Below are 18,274 nucleotides of genomic sequence, written 5' to 3'. Positions count from 1 at the left end.
ATTGGTTGCGTAGACCGTCGCTTGTTCGATTCACATAATAGCTGTTTAATGCAGCACACTAAACATTAATACAGTCTACGATAATAGATACGCAGAACGGCCGTTAACATGGAATTCTTTATTTTACACCTGTTATATATTTAACCTTCGATTAAATGACGAATTCTATATACAAGTCTATTTATCGTACACGTAACAATCACCGTATTGAACTTTTTGAGCTTAAGTATTTACTCCAGAAAATAATATTTACTGACGTTGCAATTTATTTTTAACACGTTGAATGCCGCACGATTTCACAAAGCAAAATACACGAAATGAAAAATATAATATTGAATCATTGAATTGAGTTACGTCATTATTGCAAGTTTATCTTGTCTTGTGTGAAAATAAATAATAGAAAAGACTTGTTTCTATCATTTCAAGTTTTATCCAGAAAAATAACTGTTTCGAGAGGATTTCTTCGACGAAATGAATTTAAATGAGACTCTTTATTATAATTAAAAATAAAACAACAATGCCTAGAGTTATCTTCTTGTACGTTTTTCTAACGTGGTCAGTAGAATATGAATAATATGTAGATGCATACATGGCTACGTTAAATCATATTATACGACGAAGAGTGACCGAGCTGACCGCAAACTACATACGCGTATCCATGAACCGGAAGAACGTTCACGAAGGTTCTCCTGCGGCTTTCCGTTATCCAATCGTCATTCGGATCGATTCCGTTTCCCAATGCAATATCAAATCTAAATTCCCTATGCAAATGCACAGCTTGCCGGGGAATAAGAAGCACGAAGAAAAACAGGTATAAAATGAACAAGGACGACCGCGAGTCGACGGGAGTTCTCGATGAAAATACACGATGCGGTAGAAATATCAAATCTGACATTTCCATGCATATTTTCATCGTGCTAAACAACGAAAAAATTGAACCAACAACATTGGATGAGAATGTTTTGGATAAATAAATTACAACCCCTATCAGAAATTTCGAAGCCTCTCGTCAGTTCGAATAATTCGACAAAATTAATTAGAAAGGAGATAAAAGAGAAAGAAAGGAATCTCGAGTGTACATGATAAAAGAAGGTGTTTCTGAAGTTTCTACATCTCATACAAGAGCAGTTACTGAAAAGGAGAGAAACAAGTGGAGTAAAACGAAAAAAAATGAAGAAGAAATAAACTAAAGCTCACCCAAGTTCCAGAAGAATGATTTACTACAGAAAATCCAAGGCAGTGTCAAACGTCAAATAAAACACGTCCGCGCGAGCGGCGCTGTCCCCAAACAAAAAACACGAGCGCGAAGAAAAACATGGCGCGGGGAAAACTCGGTAATCATTTCTAACACAGTGACAGCGCACGACAGTTTATACCCAAAAATCAGTAAATACAACGAATCTCGCACGGATTAAGAAAACATCGAACGTCGCTTCTTCGAGGGCGATTTGAAACCACAACAAACCCTTTAAACATAATCTGCGCACGATCCACGTACATTGAACTACCCCAGGAATTAAATAACAAATTAAAATCTACGCAGGATCGCCAGAAAATTCTTTAACCTCTTCCCTTAATGACGAGTGAGAGGAGTGATGAAGGTTTCTAGACTAATTTAACAACGATCAATGTTGTTCGTTGCCCGGAGATCAAAGCAAAAAAGCTATTTTCAAATTCTAAATTTCGAATTAAATTTCCACTTGTAGAATGGACAATTTTGCATTTCTTCTAAATTGTCGATAGTAAAATATTACACGAGCTTAGTGAAGAAAGTAAATAACACGTCAAGGGGTTACAGAGATCCCCAGATCTTCAGGATCGAAGGAAACACGTGAAATGCACATAATTCTAATCAAGAAAAACAAACAGCGAAGCGACCGAAGAGCAAGTGAAATGAAAATCAGAGAAAAAGAAATACAAAGTAAGTATCACTCGCGTTTTAGAATGAATCCCGGAGTATTCACCCAAGAGCCGATCAAAGTATCAACGCAACACGATGAAAAACGCAAAGAAACATACAGAATCTACGGACAACGAGAGGCAATCTTGTAACAACAAAACCTTGGACATCCACAAAAACACACAAGTCTCAAACTCCCGCAGTCCTCGCTCTCTATAAACAAAAAAACACATCCAGTTGACGAAGGATCAAAATGCACAACGTACTCGAAACACGAAGAAATACAAAACCAAATAAAACATGAAAAGATACCTCACACGTTCCTCAAGCAAAGAATCCCAAGAGCCACCGGAACAATCAACGGCTCACAGAAACCAACAGAAACACATGAAAATCAACGATCGAAAGTACTCCCACAGAAGCCCAGCTCCTCTGCTCGAAACCCACGCGATCCTCGCTGAACATTCGCAAACAACTCGCCCGTGCGGGCGACCAAAGAACAAGTAACCCGGTGCGCTTTGCTCCGCGTCGAAGTACGCGAGAAACGAGAAAAACGAACGGGGAGTGAGAAAAACGGAGGAAAAAAGGAAGGTAAAAGAACGAAAGGTACCTCTCGCGTTCCGCAACGAAGCCAAGGTGTTCACTGGCGTGTCTCCGAGCGGCCGTGCGTCACTGCAAACTGGCTTACTCTGATCTAATAAACAACACACTCCGGCCCGCGTGTACACGAAAACGTGGCGCTCGTGCGTTCACGTGCACCCACTCGCGTTACACACTCTACCCCGCGCGAGACGGACGGATGGACGGTCGGGCGGGCGGGCGGACGGGCACGATAAACGACGCGTCGCGGAGCGTATCTTTTCTCGTTATCGCGATGGAGTACAGCGCGATGCCGGCCACCGAATCACGACTAATCGCGGCCGACCGTTTCCAGGAGTATTCTCCTGCGGCTGGATACACGTACACACGCAGACGAACGCGGAACCAACGGGGACACAGCCGCAACGTACACACGGACGGGACCGTGACGCGGAATCCACGCGAGCACGAGTCGTTAGGAAGGCTTTGCAACCGTCTGTGTGTGTGTGGGAGTAAGTACCGAGCGAGCTTCGTTGCAGCAAAGCTACCCGTCTCTGTTCGTTCCTTGCCTCCGCTTATCTTTCTCCCTTCGCTGGCCGATGTGCATCCATCTTCATCTTCGGTTTACACCGTTACCGTTGCTTCTCCGCTTTTTTTCGAGTCCCCGTCTCATTCCGTTGTCGGTGTCTCCGGGCTGCTCTCGCTCTTTCACTCTTTTAGCTCCGCGCAGCGGATTCACCGCCCCGCTTCGCTCCCTTCGAACTCGCTCGACCGTTCATCCTTATCTTTTATCTTCTACTCTATTCGCCCACCGGCCGTGCACTTCTCTATATTTATATCCGTGTTTCTGCTTCCCTTCCGGCACACCGGAGACGGCCGCGCGGGGCGGACGGCCGTTTTGTCCGACTTTTTCTTCGGGTTTCTTGCCGCCCGTTCTGCCTACCTTTCGGTGCTCCTTTGACCTAGTGCCGTGCTGCCCCAGGCTTGCTAACCGAGGTCTAAAAATGAAGATCCGTTGACCCGCTCTTTTCTTGGTTTATCGCTATCTGTGCCGCGCTCATTGATTGCCGCGGGCCGAATTAGGTTGGGTTTGTAATGTTGTTTGTGGCGTGGTTTGAGGGAGATTGGATTTTTGGTTTCGGAGGAGGTGGTGGGGTTTCTGGGTTGGATTGCGGGGTGCTGGGCTTTTGGTTTTCGGTTGTCGGTTATGAGAATGTTGCAGTTGGATTTTGGAACATGGGGGATGTGGAAGTTTCAATTGTGGTTCGCAACGAATATTGAAGTTTTAATGTTGGACTGCGACGAATATTGCTTGTCAATTTTGGACCTCGGAGAATATGAAATTTCCTATTTTGGTTCACGGAGAATATTGAATTTTCTAGTTTAGCTCGCAAAGTGTATTGAAGTTTCAATTTTGGCCCATAAGGAATACGAAATTTCCGATTGTGGTTCGCGAAAAATATTGTATTATCAATTTTATCTCGCAAAGAATATCAGTTTCAATTCTAACTCGCAAAGAGTATTGAAGTTTCAATTTTGGCTCATAAGGAATATGAAATTTCCGATTGTGGTTCGAGAAGAATATTGAATTTTCAATTTTAGCTCGCAAAAAATATCAGTTTCAATTCTAACTCGCAAAGAGTATTGAAGTTTCAATTTTGGCTCATAAGGAATATGAAATTTCCGATTGTGGTTCGAGAAGAATATTGAATTTTCAATTTTAGCTCGCAAAAAATACTAAAGTTTCAATTTTAATTCGCAAAGAGTATTGAAGTTTCAATTTTAGTTCGCAAAGAATATTAGATTCTCAATTCTAGTCCACACAGAATGTTATACCTTTTATACTAACCCTCAAAAGATATCAGATTTTAAATCCTACCCTACAAAGGCTACTATGTTTCCCACTCCAATCGGCATAGAATAGAATTTTCGATTCCAGCCCCTGACAAGATGAAGGTTGCTCGGTGCTACTTTAACCCACTTTCAGACAGCAGTTAAAGCGAGCGCCGTCTTCACCTGCGCCACACGGCATCCTATCCAAGCCATTCTCTTCCTGTTTCCGCGCTCTTCGCGTACGGTTCCAAAGGCTTCCGGCCGGAGTTCCTTGGTTCCGTGTCTCTGCGAGGGTAAGAGGGAGGAGGGAGCATAGCTTGCCGCGGATTAGGTCGTGAACCGCGGTGTTATCCGACGAGGACGAAAGAACGCCGATCATTCGATCCCTTTGGCTTCCAGATTGGAATTCCGCTTGGTTTTCGTTGGCCTTGTTATTTCCTTTGCTGAACGTTGCTATTGATTTTCTTCGATGATTTCGTTGTTTACTTGTTACATCCATTTCTGCACCGTGAACAGGCCAATCGAGCGGTTTGCGTTTTGTTGTATCGAATTTCAATTCCTTTGTTACAATCTCAATTGACTTGTGTTTTAGTATGAACTTTGGTCAATTCGTTTATTCTGTCATATCTAAAGAGTCTGTTCGTATTTCTCTAAGGATCGTGAAAGGGAAATTCGAAATTATTTCGACCTATTTGATAGTTCTAGCGTTGATTTTATTTTGATCCTTTGGGAATCAGTTAAATAAATACTTTAATGAGTTTGAATGGAGATTCAACATTTAGAACTGATAAAAGAATTGACTTAGGCAGTACGTTTTTTTAATATAATTTTCGTATTCATCGATTAGTCCGTAAAAATTCGAAAATACGCAAGGTTTCGTACTCTATCAACGAATATTTAGTCCGCAATGTTTGCTTTCTCCGTTGATGGTCTGTATATAAAGTCCAGCATGGCGAATGGGTACCTCATCGATTTTTAATCTATTCAGTCGAAATAACGAGGTAGACTCGCAGCGCCTGATTCGACACAGAACACTCGAACACTAAACGAACACATATTTATCAATTTGTCGGGACATCATAAAAAATAACAAAATATTATCAAACAATAAATGTACAAGTTGATAAAGCACACAAAAACAATTCACTTACTATCCACACAAATTTATAATATTCTCAAATCATCGATTCTAATAAAGATATTAAAAACAAATTCTTCAAAAAAAGATCCTTGTTTAAACGTTATTCTTCCCTATTTCAGAAATGACTTTTTAATCATTCCAATAGAAACGTTCAAACTCTCCAAACAATGACAAGAACCAATATGACAAATTAACCCTATTCACGAATGATTTTTTCCTAAGTCCACTTGAATGTGCGTCTTTAGTTTTATTTCGTGACACAATTTGACAACAGAAGTCGACACCATTGTCAAATAGAATCTATGGTTGTGATAATATGACGTTTACGAACGATAAAATTTACCGAATTTAGATACACCAAGCATTTATTTAGTACGTCCTCATATAAAGTCGCCATGACAGAAAGGGTTAAATACAAAATAGCGCACTCATCGGTGCACTTATAGCCCAGTTCTAATCATCTACAACCTAACGTCGATTATTTCAAATAAACAAGGAAGCGTTCAAGACTTTTCCAATTCAAATTACACCAGCGTGAACCTGTTTGGCGAGAAAAATTCGGAGGAAAGGAAGTTTAGATGGCGAAATCGTCGAGCGGAGTTTATCGTTTCAACATCCAGTCATGAAAGGCTAGCTATCGAGGAATGTGAATCGTTTCTGTGGGCATCTTGCGATCCCGCAGTACGGCTTCGTGTATTTTTGAAGCTTAGCTGTGCATGATAAAGGGTAGGGGAAAAAGGAGGATGATAGCGGGCGGGGATTGAAGCTTGCAGCCAACGGAATATCGACTTCTCCGCGAATGCTCCGTGGTTGTTCTAAAACACGAAGCCTCTCTTCGCCTATTCGTTACAAACAATGAACAAAATTGGTGTCCATGGTAATTAAAACATTAAACGACAATTAGCTCGAGTAAACTGTCCGGTGAAGCTCAGAGAAGCCGTACACGATGTAACCACGGGTCGACCATAGTTCAAACATGCGCCTCGAAATTCTCACAGCACAAACTAACAGTTAACACGTTGACTGCCACGAAAAACATCAGCGTTTTATGTATCACTTATCCTTTCTATAGCGAAGATACAAAGCAAGGATTATTAATTCTTTGATATGAAAATTCTTATATTACTCTATTATCTAGTTATTTACGCTACGGAAAATTTGTATTCGAAATCAATTATCCTTCAAGTCGTAATTATTTTCTTGTAATTTGAAAGCTCCGGTCATCGGTAACCACCGCGGCAGTTAAAGTGTTAACACGTTGTTATAGCGATTTCATAGAGGAAAATACACAAAACGGAGAAAATATAATATTGAATTATTCCATTGAATTGCATTATTATTGTTGCATGTTCATCTAGCTCAATGTCAACGTAGTAGGTAGCATTATTTACGATATAGAAATGTTTTAATGTAACAAGAATGTTATGTTTTAACATCGAACTTCTGAAGTTTCCAATTGAAATAATTCCACGGAAACGTAGAAAATTGTATCAAACTTCTTAACTTTAGAATTTAAGAGTTCCAAGACGTGCCACCTTCTCAGCGTTTAACTCTTTGTACTAGGCAGTAATTTCTAGATCTACAAACAGCTCGATTATAATTGTATTTAACCCTTTGCACTCCAGAAGCACGTCAGTCGCTTGATTTGAAAATTGTAAAGTTTGCTATTCACTATCGAACTTGTATAATGCATCAATATGTGGAATATTGAAATAAAACCATTTTGTTTCTCGATTTATCTGCAATTTCTCGAGTTTCAGAAAATGTCTTTTGTACCTCATCAGAAAGTGTCGAGTATCTCCATGAAACATTTCTAGAGTACAAAGGGTTAGAATTCTAAGAACTGAATAATATGTATATTTGTTGAATCATGTTGAAAAACTTCGTCACGAGTCTCACTCGTTGTAGGTCAAGGGGTTAATCAACAATTATTTGAAATGTCATAGCTGGTGTTTCAAAGGTAAAGGATTAACCATCGAAAACAATCACCATCACGAAATCATTCGTTTCTCGCGATTTATAAGAATGTAATGGCTTCGATATTCGTGTTCAGAAGTTTATCCGGGGTCGAACGTTCGTTTACGTTGTTCAGTTTGGCCCGGGCGTCCGGAATTCACTTTGCAGATCGTATTCATTCGGTTTATTGTTCCACGACGGCGCGGCAGACGGGCCGGTGCACGGAGTAGTATACGTTTGACAGCAATAACGCGTGTCTACATACGTCGGGATTGCCGGTCTCGCGTTTCATCGTTGGGCGGAAACGTTAAAACGGAACAGGGAACGAGGGGCCGCCGAGACATTCGACGCCGGGAAGAAAAATAATTGATTGCCGGGCCTATTTCGGGTCGCAATGATCGGCCACGCGAAAAAGAGAAAGGCCGAGGCGACCGGGTATAGAATTTTCGGGTCGCGAAACACTCTGTGGATATTCCAGGCGACCTAGATTTCCAACCAATTGTGCGCATTTCTCGGGGTTTCCGCGGGCACTCGTGTAATCCAGCCAACAGGCTGCACGGAGCATAACGTTCTTCATTAATCGGCATTTGAAGACCCTCCCGAGATAATTTGGATTAAGATATGAGCAACGTGGGAATTCCGTACCGGCTTTTATACGCGAAAATATGACTGACTGTTGACAGTGGGCTTACGTTCATTGTGAGGGTTTATTTTATCATTGCTGGAGTAATTATAATTGATGATATAGTCAATGGCAATTGGAGGTTTAACACAGTAATAGAATCTTGAACGTTTTATACTATGTTGTGCTTTAATCGACATTTGACAAGTCCTTACCGGGATAATTTGGATTAAGATGTGAGCAACGTGGGAATTCCGTATCGGCATTTATACGCGAAAATGTAACTGACTGTTAACAGTGGGTTTCAATTTATTGTGACGTTTATTTTATCGTTACTGGAATAATTGTAATTTATGATGTAATCAATGGGGATTGGAGGTTTAACACAGTAATAGAATCTTGAACGTTTTATACGTGATTTGTTCTTTCGTGGCGAAAGAAAATAAGAATTATTAATTGCTTGACATTAGAATTCTTGCGTTATATTATTATTAACTTATTCGTGTAATTAAATATTTAGTTCACAGCAGTCACCTTGTATATGTAGCTTCTGTGAAGTATTTCAGAAGCGTCGGTCATCGGTGACCGACACGGCGTTTAACGTGTTAACCACTTGCCATACAATGACGAGCGACACTCGTGATGAAGATTTCTAGATTAATTTAACAAAAACTCAACATTTTTCATTGCCCACGCATCAAAGCGAGTGACTATTTCGCTATCGATTTATTATCTTCAAATGAAATTTCCACTTGAAGTAGAACAAAGTTGGGGTTAATAAGGGTTAATAATAAGGAACTTCAATATTTTTAATTGCTTTGACCCCTTGGCCTATGATTTCTTTCTCAACTCTGATCGTTACGGCCTTTGTCATTAATAATTTATTGGAAAAAGAGAAAAATTCTAAGCATATGTTACACCTATATTTCCTTCTAAGTATAACAGTAGATTACAGAGGAATAATATTTACTTTGAATTCGGGAGAACTAATATATATACATATATATATATTGAATCCTATTGAAAATCTTCATCACGAATCTCACTCATTATTATAGAACAATGGCTTTAACCTTAAGAGTTAAATCTCAATTCTGAATTTAATTATGTTTACAATATCTAAAGTATAGAATCCTTGAAACCTTCTTCTCGAATTAAATCTCGTTAAATCCTACCCCTATCAACCACTTAAAAATCAAACAAAAATCTAATTCATCACTCCCAAGTTCCCAATCCACAATTCTAATATCACTCACCTCTTAGCGATCCTCTCCGATCCATCCTCAAGAACTCTGCCCTCCCTTTCCTCATCAGCCGCCCTCCTCCTCTCCGTGACACCAGCCTCCAGCAGAACCGTGAGCTCCGGCTGATCCGGTTGCGCGAGGCTTCCAATCTTAAATCCATCCCTATCCTTGATCCTCCTAAGCTCTCCCCTCTTCGAGCCCTCGCTGCCAGTCCTGCTCAACTTCCTCTCCCCCTCAGCAGCCTTCCCCAGCACCTCGCCGACATCCGGTACCTTCGACAAATCCAACAGAATCTCCGCTTTCAAATTCCTCTCGGACACCCTGTTCTCCTCTTCGACCTGATCCACCAGCGTGTTCTCGGACGTCGACTTCGCCAGGTTGACCAGCTGCAGGTGCGACGTGTCCACCGTTTCCGGCGAAGGTACTCTACCACTCCTCACTCTGATCGAGTCGACGAAGACCACCACTTCCGGCGGCGACTGTACTTCCACCCTGGCGACCTCTTCCGCCCTGTTGGCCGCTGCCTCCTCAGCAGTGATGATCCTAGCCTTCACCAGCTGAACTTCAGGCAGTATACCGGATATCTGTTCGCTGGGCTCTTCGAAGAAGATCTCCTCGACGTTCTCCTGTATCCTGACTTCCTTCTTCGTCTCGTCCAGCAAGGACTCCCTCGAGGACTCCCTCGAGAACGTCTTCTTGCGCATCGAGCTCCTGCGTTTCGGCTGGGTCGCGTCTTCCGGAGTCAACGCGTTCTTCGACTCCGCCACTGTCACTGGGAGTCGCTCGGCGGTCCAAGGTTTGTCGGAGACCACGGTGGATGGCGTCTTCGTCGATTCCTCGGGGGTGATCTTCGAATCCTCTATTCTCTGGGTACCTCTGTCATCGACTCCCTCGGCTGGACGAGCTTTGTCTAACTCCTCCAATGTGGATGGACGTATTCGTTGCTCCTTTGCGTCTTGCGGAGGCTGAAGGATGGACTCTTGGCTGTAGTCTGAATAGACGAGGACGTTGTGCCTCGTTAGGTACTCGGTGACTCTCTCTATGCACGCCTGCTCCTTTTGCAGCTTCCTCTGCTCCTTTGTCCTTGGCGCGTCTTCCTCCTTCTTTGAATCTTCGGGTGTAGTCGGAGTCTTCTTCGAGGATTCGGGAGGCTCTTCCACCTCGTCGATCCTCTTTCTTGTGGGTTTTACGTCGGCGTCGGTGTCCTGTTTCTTGGGAATCTTCTTTTTAACTGCTTTGTCCAGTTCCTCGCGTTTGGTCAACGGTTCTTTCGGCGTGGACTTCTTTTCTGTGGAGTCCGTCCGCTTTAGTTCTTTCCTTTTTTCCGGGTCGAGACGTTTGTGGACTGGTTGAGGTTCCGGTGGCTTTTCTAGCGACGGCTCGTTCTTTAACTTCACTTTCGGAGCTACTTTCTCTATCCCTGTTGTCATGTCGTGGGTGTATCTAGCGGCTATCTTCATGTCCAAGGACGTTGGGCTTATGTCCGCGATGATCACGTCTTCTAGGGAGCCGCTGCTTGCTGGGTAGAACTCGTGCACGTCGACTTCTACTGTCTTCAGAGGCTTCTGGTCTTGAGGGAACTTTCGTGGCAGATCCGTGGGACTGTACGTTGGGGTCAACGGCGACGCGTCCTTCCAGTTTTCTTCTTCCTCATCGTCCGTTTCCGGTTTGTCCATTGATAGCTCTGTTACGCCTGGGACGATTGCATCGAGAGTGGTTAAAAGTTATACGATAATTCTCTTTTTAGAAAGGTATGGGATATGTTAATGAACTGTGCTGTATAAAGGACAAGTCTTGTGAGAAAAGGAAGATGCAGAATATTATTTGGATGGAATATTGACGTGAGTGACTACAATGGGATAGAGGATCTAGATAGATGGACATAAATTTGAGCAAGTTGGGAGGAGGAATTGTTAAAGAATCCCAAGCAAACCAAAGATTTCATGTAGAAACTCCGAAATTCTGAGATTCTGAAATTCTAAACTTCTACAATTCTAAAATTCTAAAATCCAGAAATTCAGAGATCTAGAAATCCAGAAATTCTAAAATTCTAAAGTTCTGAAACTCTGAGAAATTTGGACGTTTGCACGAAAAGCAATCTGTACATTGTCTAGCAAGAGATCTAAGAGGAAGAATGGATTTGTATGGTACCTGATCTGGAGGAGAGGAAGTCCTCGAGTTCGGCCGCGTGATCTGTCGTTTCGCTTTCGTTCGGGAAGCTTTTGCTGCGTCTCACGGGACAAATCGGCGGCACCCTCTACCGTGTGATCGGCCATCGGGACATAAAAAGAAAATCGAGAGAATTCAGGCAATTAATCTCATCGTCAAGCACACCGTCTCTATGGCGTCAGAGAAAGGGAGCGGTTTACGCGGGAAATACAAACGCTTTTAAAAGGGTGCTACAGTTTGTTCCTTTTGTTTTTCTTTTAGCTGAACCAACGAATTCGAAGGCTAAATAGATTCAAAGAAGCATTGAAAAATTCCTTTTCCGAAGATCTATTCTTTTTACAATGAATAACTTTTACTCGATAGATTATTAAAATGATATCTATAGAACAAATATTAAAGGGCAATATAATAAATTTAAAAAATGACAAAATAGAAGAAACTGAATATTTCTCTATCGAACATAGATAAAGAAGAATAAAGTAACTACATGGTTCATCAATTTCCATTCATGTGCAATCTTTGAAGAATGTTTGGAACTGAATTTCAGGAAATGTTTATAACAGTGTTGATAATATTTCTATTTCTACAGTGGTATTCAATGTATTCGAGAAAAGATAGAAAGAAGATTGATTCGTCTATAGTCAGACTTGACCTACATACAGTAAAAATAAAGTATGGAGCAAAAGTTATTCGTATCGAGAAAACATGAAGAAGTATAGAATTAGAAACTAGTATACAGACAAGTGATACAAACATTCATAAAAGAATACTAAATATCTAATATTTACAATTACTATGTTTAATACATCGTTTTCACTCATATGCTGTTTCTCCTGTTTTCATTTAGAATCGATAGATTAATCAGAAAGATCGATCGATATTTATAAAGTTCATATCAATTAATTTAAGAAATGATGATATATTTTATTTATTAGAAACGATTGACCTGTAACTAACGCTTTGTCGATTGACCGTAAGGTATAAAAAATGGCCACGTATTTAGCGTGGATGGTAATACAGGTACTGATTAATTACGTACACTCGAAGTACAGTAGTTTGCTTAATCACTAGCATATAATGACAAAGTGCTGACAAAATAGTATACACGTTGCGTTCGGTGCAACTGCCTCCACTAGCGACAACCAATTACGCCTACATAATTAAATCGGTCAATTTGAATCTCGACGTGTTGCAGCGGCTATTTCAACATGTTAGAAGCGGTACGTTGCAGGGTTTATTTCTATTGGTGTAGCTTATTTTATCTTCCAGGGATTAGAAACTGGAAACATTCAAAATATAAGAGCCTGATAATATGGAGTTTATGGATTCTAAGAATTTGAACATTTGAACATCCAAAAGATTCTGAATTTAGGAATTTTAAAGATTGATAGTTTGATAGTTGAAATTTTGAAAAATTTGAAAGATATAATAGTTTGAAAGTTTGAAAGTTTAGAAGTTTGGAAGTTTGAAAGTATGAAAGTTTGAAAATTTGAAAGTTTGAAAGTTTGAAAGTTTAAAATTCTGAAACTTTGAAAGTTTGAAACTTTGAAGGTTTGTAATTTAATATCTGAAACTTTGAAGGTTTGAAATTTAATGTTTGAAAATTTGAAACTTTGAAACTTTGGAACTTTGGAACTTTGAAACTTTGAAACTTTAGAAATTTGAAACTTTGAAACATTGGAAAGTTAAAACTTCAAGACTTTGGAAACTTGAAAGTTTAGATTTTGAAAAAATTAATTACGAAAACAAGTTCAAAAGTACACCTCACCTCCTTGACAAGCATTTCAGTAATATTCCAATCTCTCGTCCACAATTTACACTCTTATCTTAATCAAAATCGACAATCCCAATACGTGAGACAAAAAGCGTTATTTTTATTGAAACAACAAGCGTTAAACAACATCCTCACCTTTCCTTTCCGAATGCTTTGTTCCTGTTCAATATTCATATATCAAATACTTCGACAGAAAAGCAGACTTGTCAATCAAACACACGCCCTCGCATCAAAGAATATATAAGCAAGACAAAAAAAGTCGCCTTCGCTTGAAAAAATGTCGAAAGGCTGCACCATAAAGGGAGCGCCTGGAACTTGAACCGATAAAAATAACTTTGCGCGACTTCCGTGAGCGTAATTCGCTTATACGAGAAAAAACAACAGAATCACAATGAATCACGATCAAAGTATTATTTCTTCTTTCGCAGCCCGTCTACTGCATCATCGTAGCTCCTCGCGTTAAAGTCTCCCGATGCATCAAACCGATGCATCGTTTTGAATAAAAACTATCTTGACAACTTACCTATTACTCTCAAACAAATCCTTCGATGTAAAAGTTCATCGAACTGAATAACGTTACTAGCAACATTTGCTAACGAAACATTCACGGTTTGCCCGAAAAATATTCGACTTTAAATTGAAACAACAATACCATATAACCGACAATTCGTGTTATAAATCGTTGAAAAAAGCTGCCTCGAAACAAATGTGTTTCCTGCAGATTCAAAATGGCGAAGAGAACGAAACTAAAAATATCTTCGTGAATTATGAGGACATTAAATGATTTAAAGATAGAAGAAAAAATATCGGTATTATATACTATTCTCATATGTAATACTATAATGATATTAATAATATTCTCATCTTTAACATTGAAAGAAACATCACTGGAATTTAGACATCCGTTTGAACCGACCGTTACTCCGTCCGCCATTTTGTAATACACATCGCGCAACTTGGAACGCGCCCAGTAACGACGGCAAAATATATCTCTTTACACGAAGATCATTCGGAACGATGAACAACAATAATAAGCGTGAACAACTCGCATAAAAGAAAAAGCTGCTGTTACAATTTAAGTTCGATTAAAGTTTGCCACAAACCGTGTCCGACAGAGTCAGAAATGAAACGATGGCAGGGAACGGTGATAGGGTATCATACGAAGAACACGTTTAGGCAAAAGAAAAACACTCATGTATAATATTACATCATGATTGGTCATTGCTTTCGGATATGAATATCATTGTTATTATTAAAACTTTTATAGACGAGCACATCGTGTGTTTGCGTGTGTTTGCGTGTGTTCGTGTGTGTGTGTGTGTGTGTGTTTGTTTACCATTATTAATATTAATCGGATATCATTAGTTATTTTGTTTTGTTTTCTGTCTTTTCTTTTTTTTGGTTCTTTTTTGTTTTTGTTTGTTTGTTTTTTTTTTGTTTCGTTTTTGTTCGTTCGTTCATTCGTTTTTTTTTCTTTGGTCGATTAACTGCGGCAAATTGATCGAACTTGCTTCGCAAACGGTCCCGGTCTGGACGATTTAAGCATTGCCCTGAAAAATGAAAATAACATTGCCGAATTAGTTTAGCGGGAACGCCGTGTGCGGCACGCCGGCGATATTCGAAGTGGAGAGGGAAAAAAAGACAAGAAAAATAGTCGGGGGAGCAACGTCTACGGAATCGTGATCGGCCAAACGCATTCCATCGCGCAGCATTCCCTCTAAATGTTCTCTCTTTCTACCAGAAAACAAAAGCGCGCTGACGCGTCGAAACGCTAGAGATGCTTTCGTGCCTGACGCGAACCGTCCGCTGGAAACGGTGAATAAATCTCTGTTTTGAATTTCAGATCGAATTCCAGAATCGTATTACCGTTGTAATGATTTGTTGTTTCTCTAATACACGTTTCTTCCGTGGATTTCAATCGACTGATTCTAATATTATAAGAAACAATAGAGTTCAAATATCGATCACTGAATTGTGAAATTAGTTATTAGAAACTTTAACCAAAGTACAATTTAAAGTTCTAAAATAAATGTCTAGATTTAACTTTCCTCAGTGTACTGAAATTTCTTTTTTTAATTATTAATTAATAAAAATGAATTATTAGAATTTTAAGCAAGATTTTACCAATTGAAGATCACAACACGAATTTTCTGTTCTCGATTACGAACGCAGTCTTTGAATATTGAAAAATTCATCAGATTCCATAATTTCATTTGGTCTTTGTAACTCAATTGTTTTTTGAATAAAGACAAATCGTTATAGATGAACGCAATATATTTCACCAGTCGAAGAGCGCGATTAAAATAACGCCGAACTGTTGTTCTCGATAATAAACACAGTTGCTACACCGAGAAATTGAGAAAATTCCGCAACCACTTTATTCCCCCTTTCCAGCGAACGGTTGATGCTCGTGTAAATAGATGTTGAGGCGAGAGCTTAAAGTGGCGTATCACGGGCCCAGGCAAAACAATCACTTTTCCAAAATAATATGCGAGAAAGTTAGCGTTGGCGGCCTCGTCGAAACCATAGAGGCATCGCAATTTTCCCTGTCAGGACGAGACCCGACAGGGAAGTTTGCGTTGCCTTAGGCCGTGGGTAAAACCGGCGAAGAAAAGTTTCAAGTTTTCCAATTCACTTCTCCCCGCTTCCTATCCTTCAACGACGCTTTAATCAGTTTCGAAATCGGAAGGATCTGCGTGCACCGATTGAAGATGAATTGAGTGGCTTGAAATAATAGTCAGACTATCCTATTTCTGAGTTTCTGAGAAAAAGTTCTTGTGCAATATTTTGGACGAATGAAATAGTGATATTGAATTACTAATATTGTAATGATAATTAAATACTAATATTACAATTATTAATATTAATAGGTAATAGTAGTTGATATTATTAATAATATTGTAATATTAGTAGTTAATTAATGCAAGAATATTTCACAAAGGCTTTCTTTCCTTGGAAATAAGCGTTAGATCATTATTATTCACTCGGTTCACTGATTTGAGAAAAAAAGTGAAATATTCTGGATTAATTAAATACTTATTACATTACTAATATTACTAATATACATAATTAATAATAATTAATATTAACAATATTGTAATTACTATTAAATACTAATACTACAACCATTAACATTAATAATCAATGATAATTGATATTACTAACACCACTGTAATATCAGTATTTAATTATTCCAACGTTTCACAAAGACTTTCTTGCCAGGAAACTTCAGAAATAGAGGCTAGATCATTATTATCCACTCAACTCACTGATTCGAGCAGGAAAGTTATTAAGTTCGAAAGATTCACGATGGAGGATAAGATTCCCAAGGAAATCTGAAACTTTCTTCGAACGCATGGCTCTGTCTACAGCGCGGCCATCTTGGATTCACGTTTCCTGTCGACGACCCTTCTCCGGTAGTGAATGCTGAATTATTGTTCGTATCGATGGTCTTGTTCACCCGTGATTGTCTACGAACTAGTCAGCGAATTCGATCGAGTGCGTGGAATCATGCGATTCAGCGGACACTGTAGAGGCGATGGTGTTTGTTACGTGGACAGAACATTGGGTCGTTCGAGATTTCATGATTTCGAGAAGAATCGTTCGTTATTGTCGAAGTAAACATGATTTACTCTGGAATTTAATGTTACACGATATTTCAATGATCAATGGTTATAGAAATATTTCTAATAACAATTACTTTCTATCGTTAACTGCCATTGAAAAGTGGAACAAGCTCTGTGAACAGAAAATACTATGCATTTTTATCGACAGCAGTTGTTCTCGAGACAACTGAAGCGAAGAAACATCGAATATTCTCTGCAGCACGTGTCAAAGGAACATTTCACAACTTTGGTACATCAAATTTCCAAATGACAATGAATTCATCGATAAGCAAGAGATCACAGAATTATTTGAACGTCGTCAATCTACTGTTACATCGTTTTCAAAATCATGTTCCGTCCAATTAAGATGAACCCGTAATTAATCAAACGATCAAGGCTAACCGAATCATCCCTCATCTGCAAATGATTCGTCTTTAGAATTTTCATATTTTTTGAAATTTATATATGAAGCACGACTGATGGAAAGTATTAATATCAAATAGCGAAGAATATTTTAATTACGTATTACTCGAATGAGTATATTATTAAACACGATTGAATTACTTGAAATACTTTGACTTGAATGTAGTATAAATCCCATACTTACTAACGGTCAGTGGGGTTGGTAGCCTTGAGCGGTCAATTAATTTCGTTCTAACTATGGTAACAGAATGTCACAGCCCTACGATAAAAAGCAACACGATCGTTAAGACCAGATCTGAACGACTGGGATTTTCGGAAGCTTCCACTCGGCCAGGAGCCGAGCCAAAATGGCGGGAGTAAGTGAGGTCGCCAGCGGTGTACGGGGTGGGGGTGACTGCAGCAGTGCGAGTATAATATTGTCAGAGACCCGTACAAACCAAGTTTGTCAACTGTGAATCGTTACTTAAACTTCTTGAGATTTTCGGTATCACGTTTGTTAACACTAGAACTGCCGAGCAATTACAATGACTATTTCCAATTATTCGTAAAAATGAGAACCAAGTTTGTCAACTGCAGATTGTTATTTAAACTTCTTAACATTTTCAGTATCACGTGTTTTAACAGTAGAACTACCGAGCAATTAGAAGGATTTATTTCCAATTATTCATAAAAATTAGAACATCACGTTTATTGAGATTCGAAGAGACTCCTAGCCCTGTATCTGTACAAATACACGAATTTATTTAAAAATCTTGCGCAAAAATGCCTTGATAATTTAAATACTTGCAAAATAAATATTCTGAAGTGTAGTATAGGTACAGCAAGTATAATCTTTAACAAGAACTACGGTTTCCATCTTTTCGTTTCGCAATTATTGATATTTTAAAAGCATTGTATATTCGAAATGATCTTGAAAATAAATAATTGCTCTTGAATAGTATAATGAATATCACATATTACATATTAATCATATTAAATGCTCAGTAGTTCTAGTGTTGAACTTGATCTATGTAGCATTCTCGGTGTGA

At 39.3% G+C, this 18,274-nt stretch overlaps 1 protein-coding gene and 1 long non-coding RNA gene across 2 annotated transcripts in view; both read right to left on the bottom strand.

Moving 5' to 3' along the window:
* Positions 1-18,274, bottom strand: part of LOC116433083 (multiple PDZ domain protein) — a 155,140-nt gene that overhangs the window by 30,505 nt on the left and 106,361 nt on the right. The window contains exons 18-19 of the mRNA XM_031990803.2: positions 11,427-11,532; positions 9,288-10,968 (exon numbers count right to left, since the gene is read on the bottom strand). Coding sequence (XP_031846663.2) covers positions 9,288-10,968; positions 11,427-11,532 — 1,787 coding nt within the window. The remainder of the gene's footprint in view (positions 1-9,287; positions 10,969-11,426; positions 11,533-18,274) is intronic.
* LOC143174397 (uncharacterized) lies at positions 14,606-17,713 on the bottom strand. The gene is made up of 2 exons (XR_012998277.1): positions 17,431-17,713; positions 14,606-14,768 (listed from the first exon to the last, which is right to left on the bottom strand). It is a non-coding gene; the product is annotated as an uncharacterized LOC143174397 (long non-coding RNA).

Source organism: Nomia melanderi, chromosome 3 (genome assembly GCF_051020985.1).
Source record: "Nomia melanderi isolate GNS246 chromosome 3, iyNomMela1, whole genome shotgun sequence".
NCBI lineage: Eukaryota > Metazoa > Arthropoda > Insecta > Hymenoptera > Halictidae > Nomia > Nomia melanderi.
Note: the sequence above shows the minus strand (reverse complement) of the source record. Positions and strands in the feature narration are given on the sequence as shown.